This window comes from Bos indicus, chromosome 20 (genome assembly GCF_029378745.1).
Source record: "Bos indicus isolate NIAB-ARS_2022 breed Sahiwal x Tharparkar chromosome 20, NIAB-ARS_B.indTharparkar_mat_pri_1.0, whole genome shotgun sequence".
Taxonomy (NCBI): domain Eukaryota; kingdom Metazoa; phylum Chordata; class Mammalia; order Artiodactyla; family Bovidae; genus Bos; species Bos indicus.
Window position 1 is genome coordinate 36,631,518 of NC_091779.1, and position 20,572 is coordinate 36,652,089.

The 20,572-nt window shown below is 38.0% G+C and overlaps 1 protein-coding gene across 1 annotated transcript in view; it reads right to left on the minus strand.

The window, feature by feature from the left end:
- WDR70 (WD repeat domain 70) overlaps positions 1–20,572 on the minus strand; it is a 287,174-nt gene that overhangs the window by 32,088 nt on the left and 234,514 nt on the right. The window contains exons 11-13 of the mRNA XM_019983020.2: positions 16,171–16,270; positions 12,729–12,813; positions 10,483–10,621 (exon numbers count right to left, since the gene is read on the minus strand). Of these exons, the coding sequence (XP_019838579.1) occupies positions 10,483–10,621; positions 12,729–12,813; positions 16,171–16,270 (324 nt within the window). The remainder of the gene's footprint in view (positions 1–10,482; positions 10,622–12,728; positions 12,814–16,170; positions 16,271–20,572) is intronic.

The window sequence follows — 20,572 nt, forward strand, 5'->3', positions numbered from 1 at the left end:
AAGATGGGCTCTGGACAACAATATTGAGACACTAAGTGAAAAGAATCTGCCTGCAATGCAGGAGACCCTGGTTTGATTCCTGGGTCAGGAAGATCCTATGGAGAGGGGATAGGCCACCCACTCCAGTATTCATGGGCTTCCCTGGTGGCTCAGATGGTAAAGAATCTACCTGCAATGTGGGAGACCTGGTTTGATCCCTGGATTGGGAAGATCTCCTGGAGGAAGGCATTGCAACCCACTCCAGTATTCTTGCCTGGAGAATCCCCATGGACAGAAGAGCCTGGCAGGCTACAGTCCAGGGCGTCACAAAGACTTGGACACAACTGAGTAACTAAGCACAAAGCAAAGTCACAACATGCCTGATGCCCCAGCTAATGAAGCAAAAGCCAGCAGCTTTGCCTGTGGCAGTTACATGAAGGGAACTTATCACCAGCATAGGAGAGGGGACTTGCACTAGGACCAAAGAGATTAATTTATTTCCTATAATATGAATGTCCCTGCAAATGTGCGGTGATGTTAGACAATTCCTCCTAGGCACATATGCTGCAATTTGTACTATTTAATTATTTAAACACTATTTAAACACTGTATTTCATACAGTGCTTTCCATCATTGTTTAATAAAAAAAATTTCCTGGTGCTGGGTGAAATAGAGGGATCACATTCCACTCAGTCTCTCTCTTTGAATGCAGTTATAAAACCCAGATTTGAGGATTTTGAAAAGTAAATAGGAGTAGGTGGACTGGGAAATTAGTCCAGAACTCAAACTACCACTGAAGCAGCATCAAATTTACTATTTCCCCCAACTCTGGTACTTCACCCTACCTCCTGGCCCCCTAAAAAAACTGTGAACAAAATATCAAAATTTTAAATTAAGACAGCCTCAGTTCAACTTACTTTTCCTTTTGTTTCACTCAATATGGCTTGACATAGCACTGTTACTGTTTCCATTTTTACTTAGAATATTGGAATTTTACTCATCATGATTTTTTTGCATTAATTTTATTTTTTATGTTACATTAAAATGCTAATTTTTTTTGATTACTGAGTTTTTTGATACCTTCTTCTATTTTGTGCTTGAGTCTGACTCTAGTCCTGGCCCTGCCTCAATCTATAGCACATTCTATAACACAAAAATTAGCTCAAAATAAACCACACACCCAAAAAGAACCACAGTAAACCATAAAACTTTTACAAGAAAACACAGAGGAAAATCTGCATGAGCTGGGGTCAGTCAAGGAGTTCCTAGCTATGACAGCAAAACTACATTCTATAAAAGAAGAAAAACTGATAATTAAGACTTTATCAAAATTAATTTCCTTTGAGGGACTTTATTAAGACAAAACAAGCAATAGACCAGGAGAAAATATCCCAAGAACTTGGTATCTAGAATATATAAAAGACTCTCAAAATTAAAAATAAGAAACAAACCTGATTAAAACTGGGCAAAAGACTTGAACAGGCACTTCACCCAGGATGACATAATCATAGAAAACGAACACATGAAGATATTCAAGTCTCCCACGCTGCAGTCGGATTCTTTACCGACTGAGCCACCAGTCCATGAATGCTGGAGTGCGTAGCCTATCCTTTCTTCAGGGGATCTTCCCGACCCAGGAATTGAACCAGGGTCTCCTGCATTGCAGGCAGATTCTTTACCAGCTGAGCTACCAGGGAAGCCCTCACTGGTCATTAGGAAAACACAAATTATAACTATGATGAGAAAGCATTTCAAATACCTGTTTGAATGTATAAGATAAAAATGTTACAATACAATGTTGGTGAGGATCCAGAGCAAGTAAAAAACACATATACGATTGGTGGGAATCCAAAATAATATTGCTTATCTGAAGACGGCTTGGAAGTTTCTTATAAAAATAAATATACATTCATCATATGACCCAGCAAGCCTATTAGGTATTTGCCCTGGAGAAATGAAAAATTATGTTCACACATGAATGACTGTTATTGTTGTGGTTTAGTTGCTAAGTCATGTCCAACTCTTTTGCAACCCCATGGACTTGCAAGTCTTCCAGGTTTCTCTGTCCATGGGATTTCCCAGGCAAGAATACTGGAGTGGGTTGTCATTTCCTTCTCCAGGAGATCTTCCTGACCTAGGGATCTAACCGGTGTCTCCTGCATTACAGGCAGATTTTTTAGGGCTGAGCCACCAGGGAAGCCCACAAATGAATGCTTATAACAGCTCTATCCAAAATCTCCCCAAATTAAAAATAATCAAATGTCCTTTAACAGATAAACAAACTGTGCTATATTCATACAGTGGAATACCACCTAGCAATAAAATGTTAACAAGTCAGTGATACGCACAACTGACCTAGGTGAATCTCAAAGGATGCAGCTGAAAGAAGTTGATCTAAAAAGGTTACACACACTATGAGTCCATGTACATGACATTCTTGAAAAGTCAACACTAAAGGGATAAAGAACAGACCAATGAGTACCAGGGATAAGGAGCTGAGAGTGGGAGGGGGTGTGAGTGTGCCTGCAGAGGGATGGCACAAAGGAGTGTTTGGGGAGACGGAACTGTTCTGTATCCTGATTGTACTGCTGTGACTACAGGACCCTATAGAGGCCAAAAATCACTTTAAAAATAATAATCAGTACTACTAAACTTGTTCCTTTCATTTTCCTTATGTAAAACATTTTAAGATTTGATAAGGTAGATATTGGGCTTCCCTAGTGGCTCAGCAAGTAAAGAATCCACCTGCAATGCAGGAGACTCAGGTTCAATCCCTGGGTCGGGAAGTTGCCCTGGAGTAGAAAATGGCAACCCACTCCAGTATTCTTGCCTGGAAAATTCCAAGGAGAGACAGCCTGGTGGGCTACAGTCCGTCGCAAATAAGCAGACATGACTGAGCAACTAAACCACCACCACCGCTAAGGTAGACATTAACAGTTAAACCGCCATGAAATTGGTGATTTCTTTCCTTTCTACTCTCATATGCCTACAGATGAACACTCAGCTGCACTCTTTAAATCCTGAGAACTGCTGTGCTGGAACATCCATAGCATAATACTGTTAGGTGCAATGAGAAGTAATTTAATCACACCTTACAGACAGCACAGTGTCCTGTACACTGTGAGTTAACTTAGCAGGAGATTCCAGCTGAGTTTCAGTCACTGTTTAAATTGAACTCTGGTTTGTATGCTGCCTCCTTCAGGAAATTTCAAGAAAGGGTTTAGTAAGTCAAATCACAAAAGAAGTAAAATCGCAGTATTGTTTTTCCATTCTAGCCCAATGGCATCTCTTTTCATCGCTAATTAAAGTGGCCCTGACTGATCACTGTGCTTTACCGTAAAGCACTACCACAGTTACCAGGCTGGAAGTTAGCTCAGGACCCGGGAAAAAGGCAGTACTAGAAAAAGAACCATGTAATTGCTGTGCTGGCAAACCAACACTGAAACTCCATCATCCTCTATTTACTCCTGGGTTCCCTACAAATATGAATATACCTCAGGAGGCCGGGAAATACACAGTGCACACACACCCTTTTCTGTTCCCAGTGAGCAAATGCTCAATGAACCTAGGTTGAGTATACTGTCATATCATTTGGCAATGGCAGAAGAGACACATTTTACTAAATACAAACATACTGATCAGGATCCATCTAGAATTTACATTGTTTAATCTTCCCAAGAAAGTGAATTTCATTAAGCTGATATTGCTTTACTCAAAATAATACATAATTCAAAGCAACCGCTATTTCCTAGCCAACCAAGCAGCCTGATTGCTCTTTAATAAAAATCAGATAATGGAAAGCTAGTTTAACTCAGAGCCCATTTTTTTCCATTCCCTTGTGCTTCATATTAAAAAAGGTTTCACTGTATTTTAGAAAGCAGATAAATGCCAAATATAGTCTTTCTTTCATTTTCAGTTGGCATTTTAACTGCCTATCGCTCAAGTTCCCTCTGTGTACTATTTTCCTTAAGTTCCTGATTGGGCAAAGAGACCGCTTGACTTGTCTATTTCTAGAAAACATTTAAAGAGGTGTGATTCGGCCCGAGCTGGGACTAATAAGACAGATCATTAGTCTATTCCCAGTACAAATTGGAAGAACAGAGGAGTTCTTCAGCTCCTTCAGAGACAAGCGTTCACAGGTACAGCTTCATTAATTCATTAAATTCGGAGTAAATTCCCAGACTAGCTATATCTGTATTCAAATACGAGAACAAACACACATTCCAAAGCCAATTCTGAGGACTCCCTGGAATATCCATTCATTTGAATGGCCTTTCTGCTCTCCTTCACATGTACAAATAACATGGGGTAACTGCAGTGTGAAGAGTCAGCATGTCCCTTACACTTAATAAGACAAACAGCTAGATTCATGAAGGGCCTATTACTTCATGGCCCCATTATATCCATTTATCTCTCTTCAATCTCTTTGGATTTAAGAAAACAATATTCTTTTCTAATAAGAACACAAAAACTTTTATATGAAATGGAAGTGGTAATCCTTTCATTTTATATGTTACATGTCATATTATATATTAGCACATATAGCAATTTTTTGGACATCAAAATGTATTCATGTAAATGTCATATTTGGTATAGTCTATGGGTAATATGATAAGATATGATACCTTCTCAGTGATCCCTTCTATATTATTATACTACTTTTATAACCAGAAAAACTCAAAATAAAGCTAATCTGAGGTTTCCCTGGTGGCTCAATGGTGAAGAATCTGCCTGTCAATGCATGAGATAAGGGTTCGATCCCTGATCTGGAAAGATCCCACATGTCACGGAGCAACTAAGCCCATGTGCCGTATCTGCTGAGCCTGTGCTCTAACGTCAGGGAGCTGCAGGTACTGAAGCTGGCGCCCTAGAGCCTGTGCTCTGCAACGGGGGAAGCCACTGCAATAAGAAGTCCACGCACCCACCGCAACTAGAGAGGAGCCCCCGCTCCCCACTTGCCAGCAACAAAGATCCAGCACAGCCAAAAATAAATAAATAATATTAAAAAAAAAAGAAAAGGCTAATCTGATATAGTCCTCATTGCAATGTATATAGGAAGAATGTATGTACACATCAAGAATCAGATCTTACAAGGTGAAGAAAAATAATGTGAATGCAAGTTCTCTTCAGAACTTCACCTAAATTAAAGAAGGAAACACAGTTGGTATTTTTATGGAAACTTTTGTTTTCTTAAAGCAAACTTTTTTTTTTACACAATATGGACCTTACCTTCTTATGCAGTAGGCTATCTTTATAAGTCAGATAAATAGGTCTGAAATAAGAAACTTTCCCACCTTTTGGTAAATATATAAACTATTACTTAATAATTAACATATTTTTAACAATAATCATGTATTTTGCAACCATGATAATTAAGGGGTAGAGACAATAGCCTGTAGATAGGTAGGCATTAAGTAAGTAAGTGTGTAGAATCCAAATTTCATCCCTCCAAGGAAAAGATTCCAGAGAACAAACAAGGGTAGAAAGAAACAAAACTCTACGATAATCCTTGTTCTTTGCCATCTGGTCTCTTCAATGATTAAAAAATTTTCCTAAAGATAATCAAATATTCTTTCAGTTCAGTTCAGTTCAGTCGCTCAGTCATGTCCGACTCTTTGCCACCCCATGAATCGCGGCACGCCAGGCCTCTCTGTCCATCACCAACTCCCGGAGCTTATTTAAACGCATGTCCGTCGAGTCGGGTGATGCCATCCAGCCATCTCATCCTCTGTCGTCCCCTTCTCCTCCTGCCCCCAATCTCTCCCAGCATGAGGGTCTTTTCCAATGAGTCAACTCTTTAAATAATCACAAATGAATTTTTGTCTTCCTTAAAAGACCTTTACTATAATCTTTCTTATACAGGTACTAGGATTCTCAATCAACTTTGAAATGCCTAAGGCAGTCTAGTTGAAAATGCCAAATCAAATTTCTCTAACCTTCCCTTCTGTTCAGCAGCCAAATGCTAGCTCAGCTGTGCTAGATGCTATAGCTATGTTTTAAAAACAAAGGTTTAGTTTTTCTCTTTCTTTTCCTCACTTTGTTCGGTCAGCATTCACAGACATTGAGGTTCCTCAAAAAAAGACTTAAGCAAACAAACAAACTAGAAGAAAAGTCAGGATCAAGTGGGAAATTTCTTTTTTCCTCCTTACTTAAGGGAAGTAAGTATCTCTTAAATTACTGTCCAAAGTAACTGAGGAAAAGAGGCCCCATTTCAATAATGCCAGGTCAAACCAGCTTTATTTCACTATGCTTGGGTGAAAGAGTGTCAGTGGGAATATGCCAGCACAGTTGCATACACCATGTCCCTTGATTTGTTTATAAGGAAATTCTATTAGTTATTCTGCAACAAAGTATAGTTTGATGAAAAATCACTAAGCTAATAGTTTAAAATGTATTTCAAAGCATTTCCCGAAATACTTGGAACTTTGAAAAGACAAAATTTCCTGTTTCTTCTAAATGTAATTACTTAAAAAAAAAATGATAGGTCATCTCAAATTACATTTTGTCCATCCCTTTTCTCCAATGCTTTTCCCTCACATAAAATGGAGTAATGAACGCTGTTTACACAATATATAAAAACTCTTGGGTCCCCTCTCACACAAACACAAAAGCAAGCTTATAAACTTAAGATCAAATTATACTCTGGAATTTATCTTAAAAAAGAGGCTATGCACATTATTCAAATTACAAAGAATTAGATGATAAATGAGGATATGCATTTTTTTCAACTTGAAGAAACAAAATTAGACGACAAAGGAAACATCTAAAAATAATTTCAGAACTGTAAAATGTCTACAAACAGCACAGAGTAAAATTAGTAAATATTAGACATTTGTCCTCTGCTAGTTGAAGAGTGTTGATATTCTCTACACTGAAGAGAGAAAGAAAATTTTTCAAAAAATATGACAATGCAGTGTGTAACTAAAACATTTTTTAAAAATTTGTTTCAAAAATAAATATGGAAAATATAATTGTTATATTTTTTAAAGTTATTTACTGTGAAGATTACAGGGCAGTTTTTAGTTATTAGGAAATTAATTATACAGATTAACATTCTCTAACTGAAAACAGTGTTTGGTTCCCTATATACATTGTGTGCTTGGCAGTCCAGTATATAACTATCTAGGGATTTATTTAGTTTTTAAAAAGACTGTGAGAAAATCATACTTCATGGAAGTAAATGGCTTCAGGACAGACCTAACACAACCACTGCCTGTGCCAGGTCAAAAAAGCAAACAACTAAATGCTGATGTTAAGAATATGAGATGCTGTCTTCTATCTAAATTAAAATTCGATAGAGTAATAAGTACCTTATTTTACCAGTGTGTGGCATTTCCAAAGAAATGACAATTCTGGTGTTTTTGTTCTTTAATAGTTATATTGACATTCCTTACAACAGGGATTTGAGAACCAGGTTTTTATTTATTTTATTAAATTAATTTTTATTGGAGTATAGTTGCTTTACAATGTTATGTTAGTTTCTGCTGTAGAGCAAAGTGAATCAGCTATCTGTATACATATATACTCTCTTTTTTGGATTTCCTTCCAATTTCAGTCACCACAGAGCACTTCAGAGTTAGAGCTATATAGCAGGTTGTCATTAGTTATCTATTTTATACATGGTAGTGTTACATGTCAATCTCAATTTCCCAATTCATTCCACCCCCTCAACATCATGGTATCCATACCTGGCTTTTAATGACAAAAATACAATTAAATAAAAGAGGTGGGTTTTGGCCCCTCTAGCAAAGTGTCCAGCCTCTTTATCCAATCCAAAGAATGAATTTGTTTATGTTCTTACATTCCAAGAAGATTTAAAACTTGAGAAAAAAGATCAAAGGGGCAGTTTAAAGTCCCTTTAGCAGACCATTTTACAATATAAACAGAAAACAATGCTGTCTGATGTTAACAACCAGAAAAAAAAAAAACCCAGACAAATCCTAAATCAATAATTTAAAAGGCCACTTTAATATGTATGGTTTTGTCCCTATTTGAAGCTCTCTCTTCATCCGTCTATTAAAATGGATCTCAAAATCTGTTATCTGACTTTCTGAAGATAATTCAATATATGGTAAATTCTATTTCCTTGATGAACTCACTCTTCTGTTTGTTTCTTTTCACTTGCTCATCCCTGAAATGCTCTGGTTTCCCAGGGCTCATCTCCTCTGACCTTTATGCCCTTTTCTGTGATCAAACTAATCAGCAACCAACATTTCAAGTGTGAACCATAAATACTTCTCCCCAAAACTGTGCTTTCTTTCTTCGAAAGCACCAAAGTTATCTACTCGTGTGTCTACTGAACATCTCTACCCAGACATCCTAAAGGTGCTTTAAATTCAACATACCACCGACAGACTCAGTGTCTTTCTTCTAAAACCTTTTTTTTAAATCATAGGGAACACCGACCCAGTCTCCTAAATTACTATATTACTATAAATAAATACTATATCTTGGAAATCTCACCTTCACACTTCAATAAAAATTAACTTCTAAAACCTGGTTCTGTTATTCCTTTGCTAAAAAAAAAAGGCCATAAGATAAAGTCACTTTCTTATCATGGTATACAAGGTCAGTTTACCTTTCCATCTCCAGATATTTCTCTCCTGCCTTACTCCTCAAAGACACACCTGCGGTCTACAACATGCATTACTCGCACTTCCCAGGTACACCACTCACTCATTCGATAAACAAGCGCAATCTATGTGCTAGGCCTGTTCTAAGCACTGGGGTTTGCAGTGAACAAAACAGACAAAGTTTCTGCCCTCATGGGCTTACATCCTGGTGGAAGCAGACAGACAAAAAACAAATATATAATAGGTGAAGTGGTGGTAAGTGCTATGGAGAAAAAGATCTAGCTAGAAAAGCAATTCAGAGCAACACAACAAACAGCATGATCTGTAAACTTAAGACATCCAATCCACGTGTCTTTAAAAGTATAATCGTACTTCTATATCCCTTAATTTATTTACATTTACATTTAAATTTTATTTTAAAAATATAACCCCATGAATAATATTGAGAGGTATAGTCATTGAGAGCCATTAAAAAAATAAACATCTTAATAATCATAATAATTTCATATTTTGAGATTAAAGTTGAAGACTTAATTAAATTAAGACTTCATTTAAGTCCAGGTTCGATGCATGAGACAAGGCGCCCAGGGCCGGTGCACTGGGACGACCCTGAGGGATGAGATGGGGAGGGAGGTGGGAAGGGGGTTCAGGATGGGGGACACATGTACACCCATGGCTGATTCATGTCAATGCATGGCAAAAACCACTACAATACTGTAAAGTAATTAGCCTCCAATTAAAATAAATAAATAAAAATTTTTTAAAAAGAGTGTTTTTCTTTGATTCCAGTGTTTCAGTTGGCTTCAGGATGCACCCCAACAAAGTATTATTTGTGCTGGCATATTTCAAATTATGTCATGAGATTAGAATAAACTTAGGCACTCATCTAGAATTAGTCTCATTGTCAGTTCACTGTCTCTAACTAACTCAAATTTAGGGCCTACAATTTAAGCCTCCATAGTAATACTACAATATTAGAGATAGGAATTTTTAGCTGGCGATTTAAAAACAGTGGTCCGATGGTCTGAATCATGTAAGTACATGGTATGTCTCAACTGTTTACAACGAGCTGAAACAACTGGAGAAACCTATAGAAGAGCAATGCTTAAGACAGAGGATATTATGAAAAGGATCTGATAGTGAGCCGAAGAAAATCCACACAGACATTAATCAGCCTGTTTTGTACTCAAAAAATAACAATGATTTGCCTTCCCATCTAAATAATAATACATACTTTAAAAGACTTTAAAGGAACTCAGATTTTCTTCTGGGAGTCTTCACTATTACTGTATTACATACGTCTCCAGTCTCTAAATATCAATGAATGAATGAATGCCTGCATGCCCACGTGGTGGTGTTTTACTACTTACATACATATGTAAAGAAACTTAAGGGGGTGGGGATTTGGTAGTTAAATCTGAAATGTTTTAAACTTCCAATAACTAAACAGAAATTAAACTCAGTGGAAGCCGCACCTTACCTCAATGACAACTCTGACAAGGAAAATTCTGAAAAAGACTTCAAATAATGATATGCTTCATCACATTCTGAGGGTATAACTTTTCACTCTGTCCATAATCCCTGAATCCTTATAAACACGCACACTGTGGGAAGCTTCTTTCTGTATGCTACATGACGATCTGCCTCTCCTCTTCTGAAATTGGTTGGTAGAGAGGGTAAACATCCCAGGCGCAGCTGAAATTCTGACTATGGTGTGCGCCCATAGGAAATACTGGGTCAGGAACGGGGAAAGTGTAGGTAAGCCACTCTGCAATGTGCTCACTAATAATTCCTGTATTGGAGAAAAAAAAGCAGCTACCACTGCACTGGAAGGGCAAGAGCTTATGTTCTGTTTCAAAACCAAAACCAAAGATGGCTAAGAGGCAAGCTTCACTTTCTTCCCAAGGCTGGGAGGAAAGAAAATACATACCGCATCTGTGATGTCTATTTCATACACCCTTTGGAAAGTCCTGCGCTCGAAAAAAACAAGTTTGCCGCTGCCACATCCTCTTTGAACAGATGTCCCAGTGACTATGAGTTTATCATCTGGACTGAAACAGCAGTCAGTCCTACAGACAACAGAAGTTTATAAGGTTAGGATTATGACCCCACAACAAAGCAGCAGCAACGAGTGACCTAAATAAAACATAAACAACATCACTGTAATAAGAGACAACTCTTATACAGGGTTTATAATACATCAGGCACTTACATTAATATCCCCATTTTACTGATGAGGAAACTGAGGCGGAAAGAAGTTAAATGAATCTTGTCCAAGATCACAAAAGAAAGTGGTGCAGCTGGGGTTTGAATTTAGTCTGACTCCAGAATCTGTGCTCTAATTTCTAAATATTATAATATCTTCTACTGTAAATAGAGTGTGGGAAAAAACTCAATATTGACATCGATCCTGTCTATACACAACTAATGTCTAAGTGGTGATGATTTTGACCAGTTTGAGAACTATTTTCATTAGCACTACCTCTCACATTATTTGAGTTTTGTCAAGTCAAGCACCGAGCAATGAGGAGCAGCCTGCACCACTGGAACCTAACTGATGGCTATGATTCAACAGCTCTTGAGGATGACAGGTCCAGCCATCTGACTGTGAATAAGACATGAGACCTAAGACATGAGCCAAAGACATTATGCAGTTAGCATTACTTGTAGCAGGCACTAGGCTCAAAACATTCATATTGGCTATAAATTCACGTTTGTTTGTCCATCTGTTTGTTTTAACAGATAAACACCATGGGCCACAGGCCATGTTGGAGTTAGTGCTCTGATATTATACAGCTTCCTCCATTTGCTGCTTCTATTACCACTGTGCTCTCCTTGCTGGTCATCATTTAATACAGATGTGAAATTTTATTTCAACCAAAATAGAAAATTTTGCTTAGGTACCAACTGTGGGACTTAGAGATCAAATCCCAACCTCAGCTGCTTTCAGAAAAATCTTTAAAGCTTCAGTTATCAACTTAGCAGAATGGAGATTACAGTGTTCACCTACCCAGAGCAAGACAGTCTGAATAATGGAAGGTTACCAAATTATTGATTGGAACGATGATAAGAAAAATTGAGGAAATAATATATAAAGGTTCAGTAACTATGAAAAATTGCTTTCATGGTTGTTGTTGTTCAGTCACTAAGTCATGTCTGGTTGTTTGAGATCGCATGGCCTGCAGCACGCTAGGCTTCCCTGTCCTTCACTATCTCCCAGAGTTTGCTCAGACTCATGTCCATGGAGTCAGTGATGCTATCCAACCATCTTGTCCTCTGTCACCCATTTCTCCTCTTGACCTCAATCTTTCCCAGCATCAGGGTCTTTTCCAATGAATCAGCTCTTCACATCAGGTGGCCCAAATAATGGAGCTTCATCTTTAGCATCAGTCTTTCTAATGAATAGTCAGGGTTGATTTCCTTTAGGATTGACTGGCTTGATCTCCTTGCAGTCCAAAGGACTCTCAAGAGTCTTCTCCAGCACCACAGTTCAAAAGCATCGATTCTTTGGTGCTCAGCCTTCTTTATGGTCCAACTCTTATATCCATATATGACTACTGGAAAAACCACAGCTTTGACTAGATGGACCTTTGTCAGCAAAGTGATGTCTCTGCTTTTTAATATGCTGCCTAGGTCTGTCATAGTTTTTCTTCCAAGGAGCAAGCAACTTTTAATTTCATGGCTGCAGTCATTGTCTGCAGCGATTTTGGAGCCCCCCAAAATAAAATCTGTCACTGTTTCTACTTTCTCCCCATCTATTTGCCATGAAATGATGGGACCAGATGCCATGATTTTAGTTTTTTGAATGTTTAATGGTATGAGGATTCAAATTTTAAAATAAAGACAGGCCTACTCTGTCATTTATACACTATCAAAAGAACAATCCTTGAAAATGTTTTTACTATCTCAAGACCCTATGTGTGCACACAATGTATATATTCACACACACAAACACATGAACATATATCATTTCAACTTCAAAAATAAAATCTTATATTCTGAAGAACGTACAAAATGAAAGGAAAAATAAAATGCATCTTTCAAAAAACCTATTTCAATCACTCTCTAGTCCCTATTCTAGATGATCTAAGACATATACTATAAATTAACATAAAGATGAAGAAGTTACTTTACAATTCTCCTGTGCTTATCAAATATTAAAAATATGCTACTTACATTGGGAACATTGTGGGAAGACCTGAGGCAGAAAAGAGTGGCTTATTAAACTGTCGGATGTCCCATAGTTTTAATGTATCATCACCTGATAAAGGAATGAGAAAAAAAGACAGAAAATAAATTTTGCAAAAACAAACAAACAAAAAAGAACCAGTTCCATGTTTAGAATTTGCTAAACTTAGTATATAACTTTAAGAATAGGACGGATGAGAGGAGGTGGGGGAAGGAGGGAGGGAGGGAGAAAGAAAGGAAAGAGGCAGGAGGGAAGGAAGAAGGAAGCAGATGCACATAACATGTTTTACTGTTTAACTGGGGAGCCTGAGAACAGTAGAAAGGTACAGGATAATGAACTAGCCTCCTAGAAGTTACTTTCCAGATTGATGTAGCATCTGTAGGCTAGGAGGAACCCTGGAGAATCTCTAAAGAGTGACTGTCTGCAGAGCAGATGGTAGTTTCCCTGTGGTGTATTTGTGCAAAACTTGACTTCTTAAGAAGATATTAATTTAACAACCATCAGGACTGAAAATAGTACAATTCACAACAGATTCTTTTTCCCACTTGTGTGTGGGTGAAAATACCCATTAACATTAATGAGGGTGAGCCACGTGATTCTGTTCCCTGCAGGGTAACTCAATCTCTGTCTCTCATTCTTCACCTTGCTGGGGAGTACAGCTTTTCCAAGCCATTTAAAATATAATGAATATTCTTTAAAGAATCACTTTTGAAATATTTCTATAAGGCTACTAACTAATTCCTGTCCATAATGAAAGCCAGAACTCTTATAAGTAATACCTTTGCTGTTCTTGCTCCCCAGTGTCCACAGCTGAGACCTGCCTCCATCCCTGGGGTCCAATAAGGAATTAGTATCAGATGCAAGTGAGGTGAGTGGAGAGTTCAATAAAAAATCCCCATTCTCTCTCCTGTGACCCTGCCTCTGAAATCCAACTTTTGGCAGGTGCACTAATCCACAACTGGCTGGATTAGAGACCTGCTTATACTGGAAGAACGTTTTTGCTTTCAGCCTTTTTAAAAAAGCTTACCCATCCTCACAATCCTCAAACAAAAAGAAAACATTAATCTGTATTAAACAGTTTAGCTAGCCTGGCAGGTTCTGAAGCTAGCAGGAGCACCTCACGACACCCTGGGGACTTTGCTGAACAGAGAAATGTCCATCTGGCATATTCTATACATCCAGGAAAGAAAATGATGGACTACAGCAGACATGTTCTGCTGATGACATGTTACCCAATAGCTAGTATAGGATGGAAGGGGAAAGGAAAATTATCACTAAAATGTCTTTGACTGAAATGGAATTAATCTCATACTTCTAAGGCAGTAATAGCCAACTGGGTAGGGCTGACCTATTTCAAACCCTACAGGAAGAATTTTTAAAGTATGCTCCTCTCTTATTCCCCTTGTCTCTCCCCACTCTACCCAGGAGATTTGGATGTACCACTCTAGAGATGTAAGAATGAGTGACTGTGAGAATTTTCAAGTAGTGCACTTAGCATTTTAAAAACCCTCCTGGAGATTCAGATATACTCTTGGGCTAAAAATCACTGCTTATAAGTAAAGAGTATAGCGTGTGCATACGTGCTAAGCTACTTCAGTCGTGTCTGACTCTTTGTGACCCTATGGACCATAGTCCCCCAGGCTTCCTATCCATGGGATTCTCTAGGCAAGAATACTGGAATGGGTTGCCATGCCCTCCTCCACGGGATCTTCCCAACCCAGGGATCGAACCCACATCACTTATGACTCCTGCACTGGCAGGTGGGTTCTTTACCACTAATGCCACCTGGGAAACCCACAAAGAATACAGTATATGGTATTAAGTAAGAGTCATCTGAGGACTCAGAGAGCAGGTTAGACAACAAGATCCTACTGTATAGCACAGGGAACTCTGCTGAATGTTATGTGGCAGCCTGGATGGGAGGGGAGTTTGGGGGAGAATGGTTACATGTACATGTATGGTTGAGTCCCTTTGTCATCCACCTGAAACTATTACAACATTGCTAATTGGTTATATTCCAATATGAAACAAAAACTTTTTTAAAACAAAACAAAAAATAGGTTAGAATTGCCAAACCAAAATATACATTTTTATGCATATCCATTTTGCCATGTATACCATAAATAGAAAATACATGTACATGTGCTCTGATTTTTAAAATTACGTGAGGGTAAAATATATAAGACTTCTTTGGAAGAAAGAATTGGAATGGATTCCCCAAGGGTAAAGGAACACGGACCAGTTAAACCAAGGGGAAAGCCGTGCTACGTCTGTCTTCCTCGCTTTCACTAAACCCTATCAGTTCAGTTCAGTGTCTCAGTCATGTCCAAACGTTTGTGACCCCATGGACAGCAGCAGGCCAGGCCTCCCTGTCCATCACCAACTCCCAGAGTTTACTCAGACTCATGTCCATCGAGTCAGTGATGCCATCCAACCATCTCACCCTCTGTCGTCCCCCTTCTCCTCCTGCCCTCAATCTTTCCCAGCACCAGGGTCTTTTCTTCTTTCAGGAAAGGAACTCTGCTGTGATGTCCACAGTTTATACCAAGCACCTAGCATAATGCTTAGCTCAGAGTGGTTACTCAACATACAGTAGTTAAGTGAAAATGAATGATGTGAATAAACTATGTGAGAGAATAAATATAACATTGCTAGATTCATTTGCTCTATGGAATAAACACTGAATCCTTTATGTGATATTTAAGGCCATCTATAACATGGCTCCAACCTACTGAAGCCTGATTCTTTCCTCTCCCCAAAAATAAGCCTACTAGAAGATTCTCAGGCACACTCCACACATCCCTGTAACGCTTTGTTCATAAGCTACCCTTACTATTCTCTTATTTGCTTGTATACCACTTATTCATTTGAGAAAGATTTAGCAAAAAGTTAGAAACAACCTACATTCAACCATACGAGTATGGATAAGTCAACTTGTCAATACAATACGATCACAGGATTATGTAACTATTTAAAAAGTAACATCCAGATATACAACGTTGTATTAACTAAATTGAGTTAGTGTTTAAACTGAAAAAAAAAATCAATGGTCGGCAAATAGAAGAGTTTGAAATACCAGACCCAGAACTATAAAACAATATAGAAAGAATATAGAATATCATCTACAAAATTCCATACTATAGAAGCAGAGGTCATCCTCAGAGGTTCCAAACACTGATGAAATTTGGAGGTAAAATTGAAACTTTGGCAAAAAAGTACATATTTTCTAAATTTTACTTGGTAATTTCCAATAAAAGAATACTGCCATGCTGAAAATACACTGTAATGAAAAAAACTAGACTGGCAAAGGCCATTAACAAAAGCACAGCTAGCTTTACTAAGTGCTAAGATATTAGTGTGATACTTGTTAGCGCTAAATATGATCATTTTACATATAGAAACACATCAAGAAGAAAGCTTTTAACCTACCTCCACGAGAAGCAAGGACAGTACCATCATAGGAAAAAGTCACGCAAGAAGTATCTGTGCCTGGGTCATGAGCTTGTTTATAGTGGAATTTCGGATGAACCTGTTTGCAAAGACAAGCAAAGTGCTAACTTCTCATCTGAATCCCAATCAGAACAGTTTTGTGGCAAGAATTATGTTATCATCCAGAAAATGGTACATAACAGCTATAATTTCACCTGAATATAGTTTTTTTTTTAATTCTGGAAAAATTCAAAGGGCTTTTAAAACATCTATTTGCTTTAATAAGAGAAAGGAAGAGACAAGGTTAAAGTTCTAGTGTTAGGAGGTATTTTTCAGACTGCCTCAGCAAGCTCTGAGCAACACAAGATTAGCCCCACACTTAGTTCTTCTTCTTATACTTGTAAAGTTTTAGGAACCATTTTCTATAGTTATCTGAATGAATAAATATAAATAAAAATTACTAATGAATATATTATTAACGCAAAAATATCATCGTGTTCCTAGTATATGTCAGACACTGTGCACACAGCTATAAGTACTGAACCCTCTTTGGTGCACATGTAGGATAAGGCTGTTGATAATGATGAGAGCTAACCTTACTCAGTGCTTACTGTATCCCAGGCACTATATCCTTTGCTACCTTTTGCCTATGGTGTTCTCAATTACTCTGCAAGATTCCCTTCATTGTACAGATTAGAAAACTAAGCACAGAGAATTTAGTACCTTAAGTACCTGTACCTAATGGAAGTTCTTGACTTAAATTCTTACTTATGACCTTACTCATACTGCTAACTATATTGTTTATATATCACCTATTTTACAAAACTGTTATTTCTTGTATCAGCAAATGTGTGACTGGGCCTCTGGCAAAAATAATGATGATTAAGCAACTTGAAGCATTTATTCAGATATGTAGTTCTATATGAGATCAATGATTGTAATAATGTAACTCTAGATATAGGAAGAAGAAACAAGAAGAAATATTTTTCCTGGACTATAAAAGACTAGTAAGACAGGTAGGTGACCCAGAGACTTGGTTACTGTTAACAGCTTACCAGGTGGCGCAGTTGCTAAGGAATCTGCCTGCCAACGCAGGAGACACAAGAGACAGGTTTGATCTTGCATGCAAGTGATGGATGGGTTTGATCTTGCATGCAAGTGATGGGTTTGATCACTGGGTCAGGAAGATCCCCTGGAGTAGGAAATGACAACCCACTCCAGTATTCTTGCCTGGGAAATCCTACGGACACAAGAGCCTGGCAAGTTATAGTCCATAGGGTTGCAAAGAGTTGGACACAACTGAAGCGACTGAATATGCACATATAATACACCAATCAGGTGGGATACAGAACATTAAAAGGTACAGAACCCACAGTAGTCATATCATAGAAACTTCAGCATGAACCCAAGAGCAAGCAGGCAGTTTCATTTTGATTGAGATTTTTATATCAAATCTGCTCTTCAATTATTAACTTCATTTTTTTCAGTCACTAAGTATGTCCAACTCGGCGACCCCATGGACTACAGCATGCCAGACTTCTCTGTCCTCCACTATCTCCCAGAGTTTGCTCAAGTTCATGTCCATTGATTCCGTGATACTATCTAAACATCTCAACCTCTGCCACCCTGTTTATAGAAGAATTTAGGATGAACCTGTTTGCAAAGACAAGCAAAGTGTTAACATCTCATCTGAATCCAGACAAGAACAGTTGTAGCATGAATATTTTATTTCATCATACAGAAATGATATATAATAGCCATATGTAAAATCTTAATTTACCTGAATATAGTTTTTTTTATTCTGGAAAAAATTTCAAAAGGCTTTTAAAATACCCATTTACTTCACTTTAACCAATAACAAAAGTTTTGTTCCATGAAATAAACTGGATAACCAGAAGAGATCTTAAATTTGCATAAAACATCATATGGACAATCTGCAATGAAAAATACACCCACATTTTGAAAAAAAAGTCAATGTGATTGAAAAACACTTCTGGCATAATATGGGAAATCTAAAGCTACAACTTCTCCTTTAACACCTTTTATAATCATCACAGGCAAAATACATCATTCTTTAAGGAAGTTGAGATTGTTAGCTCCTTTACATAGGCTTCCGATTCTTAGAAGTGCCTTATCTTAGACTTGGACAACATCAAGTTTCAAATACTCACAGATGGGAAATGCAAGCACAAAAACCTAGTTTTAAAGGCCCTTTCTGAGATCACAAAGTACAAACTTCTAACTGGTAAAGTCACCCTTTCTGAGCAGATGGTCACAGAGCCTCCAGCAGTGAGGAACTCATTACGACACAAGCAACATGAGTGCATTTGTCTGGGTGGCTCTAATTGTAACACCTTTCTTAAACTGGATCCAAGACTCCCTTCCTTCTAACATCTCCTTGTGAGTCGGTCCTGCCTTCTTTTGGCTATGCTAATCCTAGTTTTTCCTCTCTAACAGAGACTGTCAAAATCTCAAAGAAAAATACGACGTCTTCCTCAAAGTCTTAAAAATATACCATTTTCTGTAATTTCTAAATAATCCAAATACTCTACGGTAGTAACCATAGAGTAAACCATGAGTTTACATCCAGCAGATTCCAATAACTTTCTATCACACTAATATGTAACTATCAGTGCAAGAGGAAAGACCACCCTGAAAAGCATCAAAACATGCTTTGTAATTAATAAAAACAGTGGAATAAACTATCTTAAATGAGAGAATTTAAATAAATTGCTAGGCTGAAAACTGGGGGAAATTCAGTAGAAAGAAAACTGGTCCTAGAGCCAAGTCAACCTGACCTAAAATTTCTGCTTACTACATTTTAGTTTGACAGTGGTCAACAGGCTTAATTTTTCTGTTCCATATTAAATAGTTTATTAATCTTGCAAATAACATGCCCTACACATCTTCCTTTCACTCTTACTCTTTCCCTCCAATTCCCAAAGTGACTGAGTTGCATTTAACCTACTATCTCCCTGCCTTGTGTCCACAGCACACATTTATTCAGTCTGTAGTCGGCACCTCCTCTTAGAAAGTTGCTGAAATGCAACTATGCTACCAAAAATCAAACTCTGAGAGCAAGATGAGACAAATGCTAGGCTATCTAACAAACTAGGTGTACTAACATCTAACTGTCCTCTCAAATCTACCCCTGCTGCTGCTGCTGCTGCTAAGTCACTTCAGTCATGTCCAACTCTGTGCAGACCCATAGACGGCAGCCCACCAGGCTCCTCTGTCTCTGGGATTCTCCAGGCAAGAACACTGGAGTGGGTTGCCATTTCCTTCTCCACAAATCTACCCCTAGGTCCCCCTAAATAGACAGGGGATTCAACAGATTCACTGAGAATCTATGTTTAAGCTTAGTTATAATCAAGCTTAAAAATAGCTGGAGTGCGAAGTCAAGTGGGCATTAGGAAGCATCACCACAAACAAAGCGAGTGGAGGTGATAGAATTCCAGTTGAGCTATTTCAAATTCTAAAAGAGGATGCTGTTAAAGTGCTGCACTCAATATGCCAGCAAATTTGGAAAACTCAGTAGTGGCCACAGGACTGGAAAAGGTCATTTTTCATTCCAATCCCAAAGAAAGGCAATGCCAAATAATGCTCAAACTACCACACAATTGCACTCATCTCACACATTAGCAAAGTAATGCTCAAAATCCTCCAAGCTAGGCTTCAACAGTACATGAACTGAGAACTTCCAGATGTTCAAACTGGATTTAGAAAAGGCAGAAGAACCAGAGATTGAATTGTCAACATCCACTGGAACATAGAAAAAGCAAGAGAATTCCGGAAGAACATCTATTTCTGCTTCATTGACTACGCTAAAGCCTTCGACTATGTGGATCACAACATACTGGAAAATTCTTCAAGAGATGAGAATGCCAGACCACACTACCTGCCTCCTGAGAAATCTGTATGCAGGTCAAGAAACAACAGTTAGAACTAGACATGGAACAACGGACTGGTTCAAAATTGGGAAAGGAGTACATCAAGGCTGTATATTGTTACTTTGCTTATTTAACTTATATGCAGAGTACATCATGCAAAATGCTGGGCTGGATGAAGCACAAGCTAGAATCAAGACTGCCAGGAAAAATATCGATAGCCTCAGATATGCAGATGATACCACCCTTATGGCAGAACGCAAAGAGGAACTAAAGAGCCTCTTGATGAAAGTGAAAGAGGAGAGTGAAAAAGTTGGCTTAAAGCTCAACATTCAAAAAACTAAGATCACGGAATCTGGTCCCATCACTTCATGGCAAATAAATGGGGAAATAGTGAGAGAATTTATTTTCTTGGGCTCCAAAATCATTGCAGATAGTGACTGCAGCCATAAAATTTAAAAAACACTTGCTCCTTGGAAGAAAAGCTATGACCAACCTTGACAGCATATAAAAAG